Raw genomic sequence first — 19,813 nt, forward strand, 5'->3', positions numbered from 1 at the left:
AATTTCAAATTTATGACTATTCTCTTAGGCTAGGTTACAAGAAGTATAATTTCTGGATCTAAGATTATTAAGATTTTAAGGTTTGGCTGAAAACTTTTTTCTTGCAAAAGATTGGTTGAAAAGTTTAAATAACACAGAAGAGATGAGAATAAAGTGAAAGTTACAGTCTTCCTCATCTACTCTCTACTCTTTTCCAAGAGACAGAAAAAACAGTAAATAGTAGGTTTTTATACATGATTCCAGAAAATTATATATATACATATATAAATGGATTCATATTTTGTATAACATTTATTATTTTATGTACTGATGAAAACATGATACATTTTGTTTTGCAGCTTGCTTTATTTTTAAAACTTGAACTGTTTCTTGGGTATTTTTTCATATCAGCACACATAAGTGTACTTTATTCTTATTTACTAAACATGTTAGTCCATTATATTACCTTAGCATTTTATAACTTTGAAAATTTTCTTTAAAATGTTTTACTTTTTGTGCAAGAAATGATGTTATGAGGACCCAGAGGCAGGTATTGTAAAGTACATGGAAAATAAGATATTCATAGTTAAAATAAAACAAAGACCATAGAAAATATTGAGAATTATGTACAAGGATTAATGCTATCAAAACCTAAGAATGAATAGATTATAACAGTTGGGTGCTGATGTTTTTAAACTATATTCAAGGAAATCATACCATAAATATGTAAATATATGTGATGACACAATAAAAAATTCAAACATATTCTCAAAGATCTTTATATTAATAAACATTTCTAAGAATATTTTAGATAAAATCAACTTCGTGATTGCATCATTTGTTATGTTGATATTGCTGGCATGTACAGAGATGATGGCTAGCTGTTCTTTCTTAATTGAGTCTTCAGTTAAAGGGCTCAGGGAGAGAGTGATGGGACCAAAGTCACACTTTTGAAATGAATGCCATTTAGATGAATACCCACATTGCAAGACACACCTCACACGGATTAGACTGGAAGGCTGGTGAAGATTGAAATGTGTATCTTTCATTTAGTTTCTGATTAAACTTTTAGTTTGAAATGAAATGGGGGCTGACATAATATATAAAAGATTATCTCTCATATTTTTGTGGTGCTGAATCGTTTTTCAGTTAGACAATAAAACTGTGATTGTATTAAAAATAGGTCTATTGGCTAAAATATTACATCTAATTCATGGTATTTTATAGTATCTATGCTAATTTAACTTAATCTGAATTGTTTTCACTTAAGATCATAGCAGTGGATAAATTAGTAAAGTAGTACCCTCAATGCCTTTTGTCTTTTAGGTTGAAAACATAAAGTGATACTTTCCTTGTAATTATTTTATAATATGTCTCAATTAGGCTTTGTTTAGTCCACTAAATCTCAGGTAAACTGATATAAAAGATGAGTTGAATGCAGTGAAGTAAATAATGTGAAAGATTATAATTGCTAGCTACTACGAGAGAGTGTCCTTGGGGGTTAATTTAGTATTAAACAGCAGAGTGTTATTTTAGTGTGTTTATTTTTCTTGGTTATTTTTAGTTTAAGCTGCCTTAATACATTGTGATACAATCTTTGCAATGTTTACTAATGGTGGAACAATTCAGATATATTAATTTGTGAAGTTAATATAATTTACACATTTTGAATATAAATAAAATACAAAGAACAGAGCATTGTAATGTAAACAGAAGTAGGCACTTTATACTTTTGTATGTGAATCAGGAGAGTTCATGGTGCCTGAGCAAGTAATTCCAACTTAAATAATGTTAAGATTGAAGTGCAGTGCAATTTTACCATCAGGCAAGCAGGGCAGGACGATCCCAGTGAAAGGACAAGAAAACCGCATCTTACAATCTGCAGACTAAACACAACTTCTGAGTGAAATACGAAAGCATGTGGTTGTTTGGTCCAATAGATTTTTTTCTGTCAATAAGTTTTTGTTAGGTATCTGCTTAATTCACACTGTTCTTCATGGGAACAAAACATAGTCCCTGACTGCACTGCAATTGATATTCTAGGGGGAGAGAAGCCTAATGAGCGAAAAGACACATGAAATTAGTGCTAGAGGAGAAGTAAGTCAGGGTAAGGGGACAGAGTGCAGGTCAGAAAGAGAGGTGGTGTTTCAGGCATGGGCTCTGATGAGGAGACATCAGAGACCTGAATGAAGTGCAGGAGTAAGCCACTCTGTCCTCTGAAGACGAAAGAAATAGAGGGAACAGCAAAGGCGGAGACACTACATTGGAGGCCCAGTTGCTGAGCGTAGGACTGAGAAAGTAGACCCACGTGGTAGGAGAAGAATGGACAACCCAGGCAGCGGTCGAAGATAAAGCCAGAGGCAGGCACTTACATGCCATGGGGAGGATTTTACTCTGAGATAGGAAGCCTTTGGGAAAGTTTGAACACAGAAATGACATCCCCTGAAAGTTGTAAAAAGACGATTGTAGCTACTGTGTGGAGGATGGACGTTAGCTTTCTGCAACTGTTAATCTTTGAACAGCTGTGGTCTTGAGTTTGTAATTAATCCTAGATTGTTGTGGGCCATGTTTCAATGCCAAAGGCAACACGGGAACATCTTTACTGGGTAGGTGGGTGATGTTAGTTATGAATTTTGTCATGGTGAGTTCTTGGGAAGATAACTGATTGGCCCCACAGAGAAAGATCAAAGCACAGGGGTAGTTTTCAAGGTGACCAGGAACTTTGAATAAGAGTGGATATATTTTTGCTCTGCTGTTATGGCTTTTTTATATTGTTTAATTTCAGATGAAATGTCCTTGGCAGAACTTTCTTCTGATACTGAATTACTCAGGATTCTTAGCAGGTTTGAAGGTGGAATAGTTTGTTTTGTTTCAAAACAAGCAAAGGAGAGGGAATGAATTTAGAAAGCTTGCCTGCTAATATTGAAAACCATATTCTTGCTACTAGTTTTCAATTCCTGAAGTTGTCAAATACAGAAGGAATTGCTGGAAATTGTGACATTGTCGGCAGTAGGACAGGGACATTAGGCGGCTTGTCATTGTTGGTAAAATTGTTCATTGATTACTGTTTTTCTGTGGGACACATAGAGACATACGAAAAGCTTCTAAAAATATCATGCCCTTTGACCCAGAAATTCCAATTTCAGGAATTTATCCTAAGGGAATAGTCTAAAATAAGTATAAAATGATTGTAAGTGGTATTTAAAATAGCTTTATAATTACACACACACAAAAGAAAATAATATTCAACACCAGGCCATTGGTTAATCAATTTTTAAAAAATATGTAGTTTCTTTTTTTTAAGATTTTTAAAATTTATCTTTAGAGGGGAAGGGGAGGAGAGAGGGAGAGAAATATCAATGTATGGTTGCCTCTCATGTGTCCCCTGCCAGGAACTGGCCTGCAACCCAGGCATGTGCCCTGACTGGGAATCAAACCACAATCATCTGGTTCTCAGGCCCACACTCAATCTATTGAGCCACACAAGCCAGGGCGTGGTTAATCAATTTTTACTAAAATCTTACTAGGACATTTTATGCAGTCATTGAAGAATCTGTTTTTATTTAATGGAATGTGGACATAGTCACAGTGTATTGCTACATGAATAAAATGGGATATGAAGTGCTATCTACACTAAGAGTCAAGTAAAAAAATACTCAAAAATCCACAAAAAAGTTAACTAGTAGTTCTTTCTGCATGGTAAAATTAGGATTCTTGAAAACTGTTCTTCTTTGTCTTGTATATTTTCAAGATTTAGCTAATGAACACGTACTACTTTCATATTTAGAGAAAATACAGTCTATGTTATTTTAAAGTATGTGTTTTCATAATAAAAAAGCTAACATTGTAGTACAAGAATATTTTGGTATTTCTAAATTTTTTTCTTTATTTCCATTGTTGACATTGTGGTAGATGTTCCCATCCCCCTTCACCCCCCATCCCCACCCAGCCCCTGCCCCACCTTCCTGCTGCCTGTCACCTTACTGTTGCGTGTATCCGTGAGTCCTGCATATGTGTTCTTTGGCTAATCCCTTCACTTTCTTTCATCCAGCACCCCCTTGCCCCCGCCCCTGACAGCTGTCAGTGTGTTCCACGTGTCCACGCTTGTTCGTCATGTGAGTGGAAAAAATGCTTTACTAAGAAATTCTCTATATAAGCCCCTGTCATTTTGCTATGAAAATTTTTTTTAAAAAGCTGTGAAAACAGACAATACCTTCGCTTTTCGTGGTCATCTTCATGGAGAGGTAAAAGAGAGGAACTCGAGGGAAGAGGGACTGACTAGAGGGAACAAAGCGATGTGTCACATTGCTGGCCTGGGAGTCCCAGCAGGCACCGTCCCGCTTTGCTAAAGGGGAAAAATGGTTAAGGTTAGACCCTGGCCAAGTTCTTGCTTTTAAGGCTCAGTTTCAGAGGAACATCTGAAAAAACATGACCAAGTGAGGCGCTTTCTGGTCTCACACCTAATAAGTCCTTGCTGCTCAGGCCAGGGTCTCCTTCTTGCTGACTCAGAAGCAGGCAACACCTGACTGCACAGGCTTTTATCTCCTTCCAAAGCATAGCCCTCCAAGGTGAGCCGGCAGATGCAGGCAGGCGGTGCTTACCGCCCTGAGACAGAAGGACTACAAGCTTCATTTTCAGTTCTGAGTGAGTTGTAATTTTCAGATTATGTTAGTACTACTTAGCGTCTTAGAATAATATTTTAGTTCAATAGCTGCTAGCTGTTTATTTTTATTATTGTTCATTATTAGTGTAAACTTTATTTCTTTAATTTTTATTGAGGTAATTTAACATACATTATATTAATTCTAAGTATAGAACATAAAGATTCAATATTTGTATAATAAGCCATATTTTTATAGCCTATAGAGTACTTGGAAAAAATATTTAATGCTTGTTGGCTCTGAGGAAACAAAACTTCCAGAGATTGCTGCCAAATAGGACGCCGCCCTATTCACTTGTCCTACCATCCTTGGGATTGTTAATGCTCCGTCAGCCCAGCAGACTGATACAAGAGGACCTAAAACACTGCTTATTTGAAGTCTTTCGTTATGTAGTGTAACATTTTAGAGTGGCCAGGCTAATGTTTAACTCATACGTTCAATGTTTATAATGTTCCTACAATAAAGGTTGACTTGATAACAAACCCAACTATAACCTAATTTTCATAAGTTGATGCCATCTCTACACTATTATTTAAAAACTTTTCTGTTTGGCATGAATGAGGAAAATTGATACTCAAAAAAAACTTTCAAAGGGGATACATCTGAACTCCATGATGCACCTCTTCTCATTTCCATCTTTGTTCTCTTAAGATTAATATAGTTGTCATTTTACTTTCCCCCAAAAGCCACAGCAGGCAGATATTTCACTATTTGTTTCCAAACACAGAGGAATCGGTGAGCAACTAACCTAGAAATTCATCTTAAACCAAGCAAGAGACCACATTCTAGTTCTGGTTTTTTCAAAGTACCTCAACTGAATCAGAATATCTGAGAGGAAAGAAAGCAAGGAAGCAAAAAAGAAGGGAGGGAGTGAGATCTGGACAAGAGGGAGGGAGGAAGGGAAGGGAAGGGAAGGGAAGGGAAGGGAAGGGAAGGGAAGGGAAGGGAAGGGAAGGGAAGGGAAGGGAAGGAGGGAGGAAGGAAAGGATATTTGGGAGACAATGTGTTCCTATTTAGGAGCGCAGACCTAAACCTAGTGTTATTCAAGTGAGCTTTGTTAACCAGAAGGTGGCATAATGGTGGGTGTCAGGGAATTGGATGATAAGCAAGGGACGTAGACAGGGACATGTCAGAAACTCAAGACAAGCCCTTGATATTACAGTGTTGCCTAGAGCCATACCACATTGGGTGATGCAATGTGTAATAGTCACGCTCATCATCATCATTATCATGGCTATTGTTTATGAGGTGCGTAGGCACTTGCTGACATCAAGAGAGAAACATGCTCCACATGTACTACTTCACGGGTGGGCAAAAGTAGGTTTACAATTGTTTGTATGAAAAACAACACAATGATTAATAAATAATAATCCAAGAATAAACTGTGTTTCATGTACTCACAACTATACTACTACTTTTGCCCACCTCTGTATTTCATCCACCCAATAATCGCTGGGTAGATATATACCCCTTTTTGACAGATGAGTAAACTGAGGCTTAGGCTTGGGCCCAAAACTTGCCCACAGTGAGCAAGGAGTATGGGGCTTTGGGGTTCTTAAGTTCTGTGCTAGTGATCAGCTGCAGATAACAGGAATTTCTACAAACAGGTTTTCCTGTCAGACTTACAGGAATCATGCCATAGCTTTTCGCTCTGCCCATTTGGAGTGAGTATTGAGGTCAGATCACTAAAATCTACTAATGGATGAAATGCTCGTTGTATAGTCAGCTCTTGTAGTTTTAGCAATTTAAGAGGGGTGGTGATTGGTATTACAAAAGCCATAACACACGCTTCTAGAAAGAAAAAGGCAACCAAACTTTTTTTTCAATCACTTCATTGCATGTGCATTTGGCAAATCTGTCACTGCTTCCGGCTGTTGTCATTTTTAAAAAATTTCTTTGCATGAATATTTCTTTGCATGAATTTCTTTACTTCATGGTCTTCTACTGTCTTTTCTTTTTAAAAAACCATAGCTTGAAAGCTGTTTAATCTTAATAGATTTTAAAAAACAAGGTAACATTTTAATGTGAATGCTTTTATATTAACCTCATTTGCTGAAATGATGTGTAATAGTTCAGCCATATTCCCATGATCTGTTTTTATACCTCTTGATATTTTATATGATCTCCAATCAGTTGGCCAGATATTAGCTGAAGCTGTGGAACCGGGCTGCCACAGCCCCTATGAGGCTGAGTCTGGTCTTAGCAGCACAGACGAGAGGGAGAAGCCCTTGACCGAGCTGGAGACAGACACAGGAGCAGGTAAGAGCACATCATTACCCAGGAAAAACCTTCAGAAATCCTCTGATAAATACAACCCCATTTCTGTCTTGCTATTCTTGTTTTCTCCTTCTTCCAGCTCTCTTTTCTTTTCAGCTAATCAATGTGATAGAAGGAGGCGCTTCAGGAGAGATTTAAAGATGATAAAATATATAAATGTTATTTTTTTATGCATGGATGCCTTGAATTAAAAAAAAGCAACTTTGGATTATCGAATTTATTGATAGAGATTTTCGGGTCAGTCTTGTTTTACAGCCTGCCTCCCAATTAGTTGACCGTGTAGGAAGGTTGGAGACCTGGGGAGCCAAGGCGCATCTCAGAAGGACTTATCTGAGCTATTTTTTAAAGATTTTATTTATATATTTTTAGAGGGGAAGGGAAGGAGAGAGGGAGAGAAACATCAATGTATGGTTGCCTCTCGTGTGTCCCCTGCTGGGAACTGGCCTGCAACCCAGGCATGTGCCCTGACTGGGAATTGAACCATGATCCTTTGATTCCTAGGCCTACTCTCAATCCACTGAGCTATACCAGCTAGGGCTTTTCTGAGCTATTTTTATTTATTTTTATTTTTTTATTTTTAAGATTTTATTTATTTATTTTTAGAGGGGAAGGAGAGAGGGAGAGAAACATCAATGTATGGTTGCCTTTTGTGCATCCCCTGCTGGTAGTTAGCCTGCAAGGAACTGGTTTGCAACCCAGGCATGTGCCCTGACTGGGAATCAAACTGCAATCGTCTGGTTCGCAGGCCCGCGCTCAATCCACTGAGCTACGCTAGCCAGGGCCTGAGCTATTTTTAAAATTAGAGAATAATTTATTGCCATCAGCATCTGACCTGGTTCTTGATGATGAGTATTCCAGCTGCAAGAGTGCCAGTTAGAGTGACGTGACAGGCACGATTCCATGTATGTCTGGTCAAGTGTCCTGTGTCCTTGAAATCAGGATCACCCATATTAAGTGGATGACTTTTTTTAAAAAGTCCTGATTTGAACACATGTATGTGAGGAGTTGGGGGGAGGTTATTTGTTTTACTCATCATATGGTCTTGTTACTTCTACCTCTAATTTTTCATGACAGTCATTAAGCACTATGAGGTTTTTGAGATTTTACTCTATTTTCAAAGGAACAAGTTAGCAAGCTATCGTTTCATGGATGCTAGCAGAAGACACAAGACTCTTTTGCTCAGAGGAAAAAAAGCCATCATTACTCACAAAAAATAGCATTAACCAGAATATTTGCACTTACACAGTTCTCTGAACTCCAGTTCCCACCAGGCAATGTGGAGAGGGCCAGGTGACATTTGAACATGCAGTGGGATGACCTTTAGAACAAGGTCCCTGAGCTTGAGGAATCCACATCTGTTATAGTGGACATTAAACCCAAGGAGTCCTCCAAACATTCTGTGGTGTAGGCACTGTAGTCATTAGATCAAATCTGGCTAAAGCAAGAACATACGATGCATTGTAAGCAGTGGGGAGAAAATATGAAAGAAAGATTTGTTAGGGGTTTCTGTGTACCAGGCACTGTGTTAATCACTTTATGATTTACTATCACAGGAGTTCTGTGAGTCAATCAATGTTACTCCTATTTTGTGGGCTAGTGAGTGAAGGAAGGCTCAGGGAAGCGTCGTTTCCTGGAGTAGCAAAGCTGGCATTCTCGCCCAGGTCTGTCTGACTCGCGGGCATTCACTCATTCCACTGAGTCAAATTACCTGTTTGTGAACATTGCTTGCTCTCCTATATTCTTTTTTTCCCCAGAAACCCATAAGGTTACCTTTAAAAAACATGTCATATCTTTGTGCTGATATTTCTTAGAAGGGCTTCATTCACCCTTTCTCCTCTGCTTCAGGAATGTCATGCCTGGCTCCCCATCACCGTGTGTCCATACAATAGTTCAGCTGGGCACCATTCACACTTGCTCTGTTAGAATTTAGACAGTATATTGGTACATGGTGAAGAAGCAATTTTATTCCCCTGTTTTCCTGAAAGTTCTTTAAATAATCTCTAATTTTAGGGACCAGTTTAGAAAAACAAAGGACTTTATTTAAATGTCTTTCATAACTGATTTTTAATATATGTCATATAGGAATTTGAATAACAGATATATCATTAAAGAGACTCGACCGACATATGTTCCTCACCATTTTAATTTAATTTCCTTTTAAATCAGGTAATAATGTATAATGAAATAAAATGGACCATATCCCTTTAGATGACTTGGCTACATGTTCTCTCAGTGAACATTTGGTTTAACATTTTCCTCTGGGACCTTCTAGGTACAATTTAGTAATAACCACCGTGATACACCGAGGACCACCTATAAAAATCAACACCAACCCTATTGATAGGCCTGAAATTCCTATGTTATTCTTTCGAAAGGAGATATCAAAAATTGCCTTCCAAATACATGTTTAAAGGAAAATGTAAAATCGGTTACAATTGCTGGCAATAGACAAAAGGAATGCTAGATAGGATGTCCATGCCTTGTGTTAGGAGAGGAAATGAAATGACAAGACATTTCTGGGTGGGCTAGCATCCTACAGAGTGATGTGAGTAAGATCTGGGCTTTAGGTTTCTGATCATGGTTTCCTGGTAACGGGGTAGTAGGTGAAATGGCAAACTAGTAAGAGAAATGAGGAAGACACATTTACTTACTTTAAAGATTTACCTAATTTGGAGGTTGACATGCTGGTATGATAACTTATTTTATAACATCTAGTCCAGTGTCTTCCATAAATAAAGCAATTTAAATGAATAGAAATGAAGATGGCCATTTGAAAAGCTCTTGTCTTCCAAAGTATTATTTTGCCATGGGAATATTTAAATGCTTTGGGTGTGTGGAATGACATGCCTCTATTTGTTTTGTGTAGATAATTTCAACAGAAATACATGTGTTTGTTATTAATAAGAAATCAGTTTGAAGCCTTTTAAGAAAAACAGTTGAACTTGTGTTATTGAAGTTTATGGTAGCTAGTAGACCCAGATTTGCCAAGGAATTATGGATGAGAACCTATGAAATACTTCAAGAAGGTTATTTATGTTGAAAATTGTCCCAGACTACAAAGTCTTGTCTTGCTCTGTGATCCTGTTTTGCCAAAGGCAAATCAGTTTTTGAACAAAGATGGGAGGTATCCTGACCCATAATACAAATTGATGTCTTTAGTAAAAAGTCTTACCTTAAGCTACAAAATTATTTGATTACCATGTCTAGATATAGTAGTTTAAAATGTAGGAGCAATGAATGGGATAATGATGAGCTCACACTTTGGTATGATTGTGTTGCTAAATTCTCATGTGAATATAAAAAATCTGATCAGAGGACAAGCATATTAATGGTGCTATAAGGGACAATGATTTCTAAGAAGATAAAATATTTATTATTATTCTTATTACATATTTTTGGCAGGTTCTGATATGTCAAATGAAAGTAGGAGGGGTGTGTGTGTGAGAGACTTTAAGTTTTTATTTATTTTCAACATTTTAATGTTCAATTTTCCTTTATTATTATGTCCAGTAAATTTGATAACATCTCTTTTCATCATGAAAAGCCATTTTGAAGCAAGTTACAGTCAATGGCATCATAGAATGGAGAAAATGTTTTATATATAATGTCATTGGCCCTGCCCTGGTTGGTGTAGCTCAGTGGATTGAGCGGGGGCCTGCAAACCAAAGGGTTGCCGGTTCAATTCCCAGTCAGGGCACATGCCTGGGTTGTGGGCCAGGTCCCCAGTAGGGTGCACATGAGAGGCAACCACACATTTGATGTTTCTCTCCCTCTCTCTCTCCTTCTTTTCTCCTCTCTCTAAAAAAAAATAAAGAAATAAAGTCTTTAAAAATATAATTGGCCCCTTGATATTACATAACAAAATATCTCATATTATATAAGATTACATATAATATCTCCTCCTTGTGTACTTGGGTTAAAGTCATCTTGTTTTCTACCTTTATTTTATAGCACTGAATTGGAATTCAGTAGTGGAAGAAAGCACAGTTCGCAACTCAGACAAGGAATCCGAGCCAAAGAAGGAAGAAGCAGTGGAAGAAGATGAGGTCCCTCAACACAGGGATGCTGACACAGTAGGAGAGAAAGGGGGCACAACACTGTGGAGAAAAGCAGGAGCTGATGAGTTTCCCTTGGGGGAGTGGAAGCCAGCAGCAGAGCAGCCAGCTTTAGCAGAACTGTTTGTAGAGGAAAAAGAGATCCCTCAGGGGATAGCAGGCAGGGCAAAGGTAGAAGAGGGTAAAGAGCTGAATAAAGAGGAGTTACACCCAACCGGACAAAAAGCAGCAAGAGCCTCTGAAGGTCTAAATGGAGAAGAGGCTCCTGAAAAGCAGGCCTTGAATCAGACAGTGCTGGAGACAGAGAAGGCAGCTTCTACAGAGGAGCAGAGTTCAGAGAAGGCAGTGTTTGCAAGCCAGGCTGCAGCTCCAAAGGCTGAGTGTATTCAGGAGGTAGCAGCCCTGAGTGAGGCTGAGAGAGGGGCGGCTGCAACTGAGGCAGGGTCCAAAAAGCCAAATGTGGAGGAGAGTGAAGAAGAAGCATCCATAGACCAAGGGGATGTGGGACCTGAGCAAGACACTGTGTCTGAGAGAGAGGATGGTTTAGAAGAGGCAACACTTGGGGGAGAGGAGCCAGCCAAAAGGAGGGAGGCAGTTACGAGAACTGAAACACCTCTGAGCTCCTCAACTTCTGACAAAGCTGAGACAACCCAAATGAAGGTGTTGGAGGAAAGCCTGGAAGAACTTTGTAAGAAAGATGAGAAAAGGAAGGAAGTTGAGACTGAGGTAGAATTGAATAAGGAAGATGATAGGAAAGAAACATTACCTGAGGAATTAGATGCAGAAAGAAAGAGGTTGAAAGCTGAGAGGCCAAAAACACCTCTGGGGGAAACTGAATCTGAGAGAGAAGAGGTGACAAGGGCAAATGCTCTTCAGGACGAAGACATTTTAGGAGGAGAGCAAAAGTTTAAAGGGCAAGAGGGGGAAATTGTGGAGGACTTAAGAACTGAGAAAGAGATACAAGGTGCCCAAAATGAAATGGCGTGTGATGCTGAGAATGAAACACCCATGGAAGCCTCTGGATTGATTGAAGACACAATATGGCAAGAAGAGTCACTGAGAGAAAGGCAGGTGACCATGTCTGAAATAGCACCTGGATTTGAAAAGTCACCAGAAAACATAATAGCTGTGAGCAAAGAGGGAGGGGAAAGACAGAGAGAATTTGGAGATGCACAGTGTAAGGGCAAAGCAGAGCTGCTCTGGGGAGCGAATGTGTCTGAGCAGGAAGAGGGACCTGTCCCTGAGGGTGAGGGTGTGTTAGGAGCTCCTGAAAGTGACCCCAAAGGCCAGGCACAGGCAGCTGAGGTGACAATCACAACCACAGGTGAGGCCCAGGAGTGTGCAGTCACAGACCAAGATGGCCTTGCAGGACTGGAAAGGAGGGGAAAAGAAGGGTCTTTACAAGAGCGACAAGAAGTGGGGGCCATGGCAATGACCCAAGAATATATTTCTGAGGGAGATCCCGTGATGGCAGAAAAGTTGTGTGAAGAAGTGATGGATGAGGACCCAGAGGAGGAGGTGGGTAAAGAGTGCACTTTGCAGACAGCAGTGATGAAGGCCCGGCACACGGAGGGGGGTGGGAGCTTGCAGGGAGGAATGGTTGTGGCTGACAAAGACCTCCAAGGAGGTGGAGCAGCGGAAACAGCCAAGGAGAAGACAGAAATGTTGGCAGACTTGAACACAGCCGAGGGAAAAACAGAAGCAAATACAGCCTCCTCCTTTTCAGATGTTACTGGCGAGGAGACTTGGCACAAAGTGGATGAGTTACTAGGGAAAACAGCAGCTGCAGAGAAGGTGGTGGCAGAGGAAATAGCACTGAGCAGGGAGAGGGTGCCAGCAGTGGGGGAGGTGACAGTGACTGAGGCGTCAGAGGCTGAGGTGGAGGCTCTGGGGGAAGCTTCAGTCCTGGAAGGGAAGGCCCCGTGGTTGGGGCGAGATCAAAAGGAAGGGGGAGCAGGAGCAGAGGCAAGGATGGGGTGCTATGGTGGGGTGCAGGAGTCAGGGGGGGCTGGACGTTTCAGACTAGGATTATCCCAAGAGAGAGAGTCACAGCAGAGTAGAGAGAATCTACAGGATATGGAAGTCCTCCCTGTAAAAGCTGATTGCCCTGGAACCCAAGAGAAGCAAGAAGAGCATACAGTGCAAAGAGAAAGTGAGGAAATAAATGTTTCCCTGAATGAAAAGAAGGCCTAAGAGACTTCACCGCAGATGGTGAGTTTAGGCCTGACCATTTGCAGGATTAAACAAATCCCCCACCTGGGGCCCCTTCCCCTTTAGCAGGCCTTTATCAGTCCTTGTATGCACATAGCACACAGGCTTCAGTCTGTGCTGCTTAGCACCCAACCTCTCAGGACAGGTTGGGTGAGGTGGAGGTGGGCCCACAGCCCCCGGGGGGACCCACCTCTATCCCTTTTGCAACTCCTAAACCACATCCTCTGATTTGCAAGCATAACTCTGAATTAGTGAAATCCCTCTTTCCTTTACAGGGCCCCAAAGGGGAAACACAGAGGAGAGGGGGCCATAGAGACACAGCACAGAAGGAAAGGAACACACTCTGTTCCAGAGTTCATTTCCCTTTTAGTGACTAAAGAAATGGCTGGGATTATCTGCCTTTACATGGGCTCTATGCCTTAATTTCTGCACTTTTGTGAAGTTTAACCTATAGTTGTGTGCACAACATACACAGCCACAACTATATAAAATATTAAAAAGTAAACATATACAAATTATAAAATATACGTATCTGTGTAAAATATTAAAGACTGTAACCAAAGACCAAATTATTTCAGGCGTTTTTGCTTACCCGTTTTCCTGATGCCCTCATGTGCTTAGTGCCCTGTTTCTACCGTCCTGAGTGATTACGTTCATAGTTCTACTATCTTTTTTATTACTTTTTAGGCTATATTAAAGATGTCTGCTGGATACTGGAAGAGTGGAGAAAGATTCACCCAAACGTCTTGCTGGGACTTTACATTTTCTCTTTTAAAAAGAATCACTCTGCTTGTCTGAACTGGTTCCTAATCGGTCAGCACTGCGGGCGCCTTGAGAACACGGGGTCCGTGGTTCCTAAGGGAGGCCCCGACGGCTGCTGCACAGGGCGTCTGCGTTCGCATCAGATGGGTCGTGTTCAGGTGCTTGAGTTTCACCAAAGATCACTGAAAGGCCCAATCCTGACACGTGGGGTTTGTTTAAATTCCTTTCTGTTTGCAATCAAATATTAGTCCCAGTTTCATACATGAGGGTTTTATTTAAAATCTATACTTGGGGCTGTAATGACTTGGGCTGTGAAAATGTGGTCTGAAGGTCCTTCAACATATACTCAATGCTAGAGGTCGCTTCAGACCTAGAAAACGATTCCATGGCATGCATAATCACTTATAAATAGTCATTCCTTCTATTTATGCCTGAAACGCAGTTTAAAGTAGAAATCTTCTATCTCAAAGCACCCATTGTTTCTTGTCTGTGTCTCTGTAGTTCTGCTTTCTGAAGTAGACTGGGGAAAGTTTGTGGAATTTGGTCCCTGGGGGCCTCATTTGTGGGGCCACTCAAATTTTAATCATAGTAGTAAATAATTCAACTAGTGAAATGAATAACAATAACTATAGCAGGTAAACATTGCACATGAGCACATACACCCGCCTTCTAGACTTTAGCCTGTTTTGCTGATGCAGTTCAATGGAAAAGAACCTTGGATTAAGTTAGCATGCTACTCACCTTCCCAAGTTCTGTTATTTCAAACCTGTGAACTAACCTCGGAGTGCATTATGAATCAACCGTCACAATCACTGTCTGAATTACTCCCTGATATTGCTAGAAATAGTTGTGCATCAGGGCACCTACCGGGGATTTTGATTTCTTCAGACATCTTTGTTCACACACCAGCACTCCAAAGGACACATATGTTTGGCTAGCTCTTCTCCATGTGAGGAGGTGGAAGAAAATTTTCCCAAAGCAGTAATTTTTCAGCTGGACCACACATTAGACTTTTATGAGGCATTTTCATGAATGCATGAATGATTCAACCCCTGGTTCCACTTCAAAGACTCAGATTTAATTAGTTTTAGATGGGTGTCGGCATCAGTTTTTGGTTTTGTGTTTTTCATCCGGTTGATTCTACTATACAGCCCGAATTAAGGCCTATTGCCCTAAATCATCATACAATCCACGCTGGCTCCTTACAATGACTCTCAAAGTGTGATGGGGTATGAGCCCCACTTGGAATACTACTTCCTGCCCTCATATTCCACCTATCGAATTGCAGACCCTGCGGGTGGGGTCTAGCAGTTGGGGGCTTTGACAAACCCTCCACGCACTTCTCATGCAGTCTAAAGTCTGGGAACTGCTCTTTTGGACTGTTGATTTACTGAGGATTGGTCTTTGTCAAAAAATGGATTGTGGAAACATTGTGAACTTTCTCTCTGAGTTGTCTTTTGTTTCTGTTGCTCTTTCCAGTTTTCTTTCTTTCTCTAGGAAGGGGTACTCCCTATGAAAGTGATGAATTGAGCTTTAAACTCATTTTTTTATGACCGTAATGATGTGTAGGTGAAGTCCTTCAGTCCCGCCCCCTAGTGAGGATGGCACTCCTGGCCCATCGCAGATCTCCTTTGTTTTCCGAGTGAATTTCACCTACATTATGTTCAGTTTAATTTATTACTGAGCTGCATTGCTGTGAAACTACAGTATTTGTTCCTTGATCTCCACCTCAATGCTACAGAGCACTTTGAATGCATAGCACTTTATGGGGAAAATTGTAAACTTGTTAATTCCCTTGAAGAAGGAGTTTTGTACAATGTGTTAAATGGAAACTGCATTGGATTATTTTTATATTTAACACATTCCATCGAAACATTCTGTAACATGATTCAACAATCTGCATGTGGGTTTAACCGTGAAATTGTGTTGTGATAGTTTGACTAAATGAATCCTTTCTCGGCAAATACTATGTTGATGAAATTATCGGTATGTTCTACTGAGCTGATTTTTTTCCTAGTTTCATTACCAAAATCATAAATAAATCATGTGTTTACAGATAAGACATGTGAATGGTTCTCTATAAGTGCCTAGATTTTTAAATTTTTTTGTCCTTTGCTAACGAAATCTAAACTCCACAGAGCAGAGAGAATTACTTTCATTGGACTGTATCTGTTTATATTGACTATCTGTATTCATACATGTCTTTCACATGCATGGGATCATTCAAAGGAAAATTATTGTTACCATATCATAAATAAGTAAATGGAAGCTCAATAAAGTTAAGTGGCTTGTTTGGAATCACGGTCAGTCTCAGGTCTTCTTACTCTAAACTCCATTTTGTCAAATATGCTTCCTTCTAAGAAGACGTGTATACAATCTGCTAAGATACTATGTGTGAAACTCTACATATTTTCGTTTACTCATACAAGGAAGGAAAACTTAACAAAGAAAAAAAGAAAAGTGAGTTTGAGAATGCCTTTAAAGAATTCTAGCAGTATTTATTTTCTGTTCTCTTAAATCTCTTGCTGCAAGCCTTGGTGACAGGAAAGTTTTTTTTTTCATGACACAGTCAAGTGGTATGGAAGGGGAAAGATCGAATCTAATTAATATATCCCGTATCTGCAAGAAGAGAGTTATATTTCCTGCCACTTTCAATCAAAGAATATGGTAAATTATGTTAAAATTAAAGAAAATGATAGACAACCAAAGTAAAGGCAGGCAGAATTAGACTACTTAAATGTTTTGAGTTCAGCCTTTTCATGGCTTTATGTACTCTTGTGTTATAAATTTTAAGTATAGTTGAGTTTCTCAGCACTTCTAAGATTAATCATTTTGCCCCAGTTATTGCCCGTAGAAAATGGTTGAGAAAAGAAAAGAAAGCTTTAAGAAAATGTATCTGGTAAATGGAATATTCCCACAGCTTCAAGGACAGCCAAGAGAGGCCACTTGTGCCCTTGGGGAATATGTCCTTCCAGTCCTCTGTAACACCTGAGCATGTCATTTAAAACAAGTTCCCTGGTGATGCCCAGGAGCAAGAGGTACAAGAGAACAGAAAATAAATGCAGCTAGAATTGTTTAAAAGTCACTCTCAAACTCACCCTTCTTTTTTGTAATGTTTTTTTTTTTTTTGCCTTGTATCAAACCCTGTGACAGGAAAACTGTGCTCTTCAAAACAACAAAAAATATGAACTCTGTAAGATAAAATGCTGGATGTTTGAAAATGCAAATTCATTTTGAAATTCCTTCCAGAGTCTCAGATTGTTTAATAATCTTTGCAAGTCTTACAATATTTTGGAATAATGCAATACCCCCATTTTTTATTAGGAAAAATAAGGTACACAGAAAATTTGTGGGACAGAGAAGCTAGTACCAAAGTGTATTTGAGAACCAGCCCTCTGCCTCCTGTGTGAAATATATCCTGGTTTTTATTAAGTATCTACTTATAATTAAAGGTTATATTAAAGACAGTATAGAAGCCCTGGCTGGGTCACTCAATTGGTTGCGGTGTTGCCTCCTACACCAAAAAGGGTTGTGATTTGACCCCTGGTCAGAGGACACACCTACCTTGTGGGCTCTGTCCCCTCAGGAAGGGTGCATTAAAACACAACCAATCCATGTTTGTCTCTCTCTCTCTCTCCTCTCTCTCTCTTCCCTCCTTCCTTTCTCTCCAAAATCAATAAACACATCCTTGGGTGAGGATTAAAAAACAAACTAATAGGAGCTATCTTGCAGTTGCACAGGATTGTGGTACGAATGTGCCGCACAGACATTCAGGCTGGTGAGGCTGTGCCCCTTGCAGGAGGTGAAGGTTTTCAGGGAATTCACTGGCAAGGCTGCTTTGTATTTGCTGAAGCTGCACATGCACTTTTGTCCTCAAGCAGACCCGAGAACTGGCCTGTACTCAAGGTCTTCCTTTTTGCCAGTTCCCCACTCCCTCTTCACAATAGATATCAACTCTTCGTGCATGTATTAATATTCCTGTGTTGTCTCCGGGGTGTCACAAATGACAAAGGGACAGTTTGGAATAGGGTGTCCTATTGAGAAAAGGAACTAACTCCATGACTGGTTAACAAATCCTCTGCGAGTCAAGTGGTTTTCAATTCTTTGTTTTCAAGAAAACTAAATGAGGACCTAATTATATTGTCAGCTGATAAGCCATTAACATCATTTTTGGCATTTTATCAGCCTGTGATTTTTGGTAAACCCCTCAAAGGAGTTCAAAGTACACCGTGGTGCACTATGGTGAACCACTGCCTCCCCCACCCACTCCCATATGTGGCATGTGCAGATACGGTTTCCACGCACGTTCATCAAGACAAATGAAATGGAAAGTAGCACAGGACACTTTTTTTTTTAAGATTTTATTTATTTGTCTTTAGAGGGGAAGAAAAGGAGAGAAGGAGAGAAATATCAATGTATGGTTGCCTCCCATGAGTCCCCTGCTGGGAACTGGCCTGCAACCCAGGCATGTGCCCTGACTGGGAATCAAACCGCAATCTTGTGGGTCACAGGCCCGCGCTCAATCCACTGAGCTACACCAGCCAGGCCAGGACACTCTTACTTAGCAATAAATGTTACTTGTTGACAGATAACAACAAATAATTAAAAACAGAAATTACTACCCGAAGAGCTAAATTTCTCTTTTTATTTTTCTGTATAATGTTTACCAAAATTTATGATGCATGTATAATTTGCTTTGATCAAATGTATATTCCTAGTTAGTGCAATGATAGCTCATCCTAGAAGAACCTAACATATAGAGCCCTATGTTCATAAGAAATTTTAAATTTTAATTGATATAATGTAGTTACAGAAAAATATGACAAAGGGTGATCAAGAAAATATTTTCAAGCATTAAAGTATATTACAACAGGATAAAAATCTGTGGGCAAAGTGGAATGAAAATGTAAATTTTTGTTAAGACAAAATAACGTGAGATTTCCTCATGGGAAAGAAGAGCTTAGTCACGTGCTTTTGAAAATGAATACTGTAAGTCAAGTTCCTGGGAAACACTCTGGAAGAGAGGTTTGTACGCAGAAGGTTTCTTGGGTCATTCTATTGGTCATTCCACTGTGGGAGAGGGAGAGGATCAGAAATGGCTGAGAGGAAGGTGGGCTCTGATGCATTTACGCCAGGAGCTGCAGCCATCCCGTGGGAGCCCTAGCGCTCAGACGACTGATGAGGTAAGGGGCAAGGTCCCGATGCCCCTTCCGCAGACCAGTTACTGCTGCTGGCTGCCTCCCCAGAGGGGAGCATAAGCTTTAACTAGGGGGCTCTGTTCAGGCAAAAGGACTTCCCGTGAAAAGACTCAGATATGAGGCAGCAACAGCCCTGGCTCCAGGCCGCTGGGGAATGAAGGCACAGACTGCGGAGGAGGTGTGTGGATGGCTCCGGGCCACATCCACCACGTGGATAAAGGTGACACCAAACTGTGATGGCGTTTTGATTTCTTTGGCTACAATGAGGGAAGAGATGTAACTATTTTATCTTGAAACATTCCATTTTATGACATGCTAGAAATTATATCGGTAACTACTATTTTAAACTTATATGACAATTTGTGGATGTCAGTAAGAGATGTGTGAGGGGATACTGACAGTTCTTCAAAGCACTCTCAGTGGTATGCGAGCAAAACTATTTGAAGACCACTGTGGAAACGAACACGGTGAATAGCACAGGCCTGCGTTTCTCAAGCTACAAGGCATGACAGCCACCACAAGTGAGCCGCTGAAATTTTGATTCATGGGTAGAGTTTGTTTTGGCTACAGAGTATTACAGTGATACCTGCCAGAAGACTAGATAAGTGGGTCATGCCGCTGGGTGCTGCTGCTAGGAAGAAGCCAGAGGTTAGCGCGATGTCTAGCTGTT

At 40.1% G+C, this 19,813-nt stretch overlaps 1 protein-coding gene across 3 annotated transcripts in view; it reads left to right on the forward strand.

Annotated features, from left to right (window-relative positions):
• Positions 1-16,069, forward strand: part of ERICH3 (glutamate rich 3) — a 111,085-nt gene extending 95,016 nt beyond the window's left edge. For all 3 annotated transcript variants that reach the window (XM_037042331.1, XM_037042350.1, XM_037042341.1), the window contains 3 exons: positions 6,774-6,899; positions 10,869-13,183; positions 13,871-16,069. In XM_037042331.1, the coding sequence (XP_036898226.1) occupies positions 6,774-6,899; positions 10,869-13,165 (2,423 nt within the window). In that variant the 3' untranslated portion in view covers positions 13,166-13,183; positions 13,871-16,069. The remainder of the gene's footprint in view (positions 1-6,773; positions 6,900-10,868; positions 13,184-13,870) is intronic.
• Positions 16,070-19,813: the final 3,744 nt, after the last annotated feature.

Source organism: Sturnira hondurensis, unplaced genomic scaffold (assembly GCF_014824575.4).
Source record: "Sturnira hondurensis isolate 20B ecotype Veracruz unplaced genomic scaffold, ASM1482457v3 Scaffold0000648, whole genome shotgun sequence".
Taxonomy (NCBI): Eukaryota; Metazoa; Chordata; class Mammalia; order Chiroptera; family Phyllostomidae; genus Sturnira; species Sturnira hondurensis.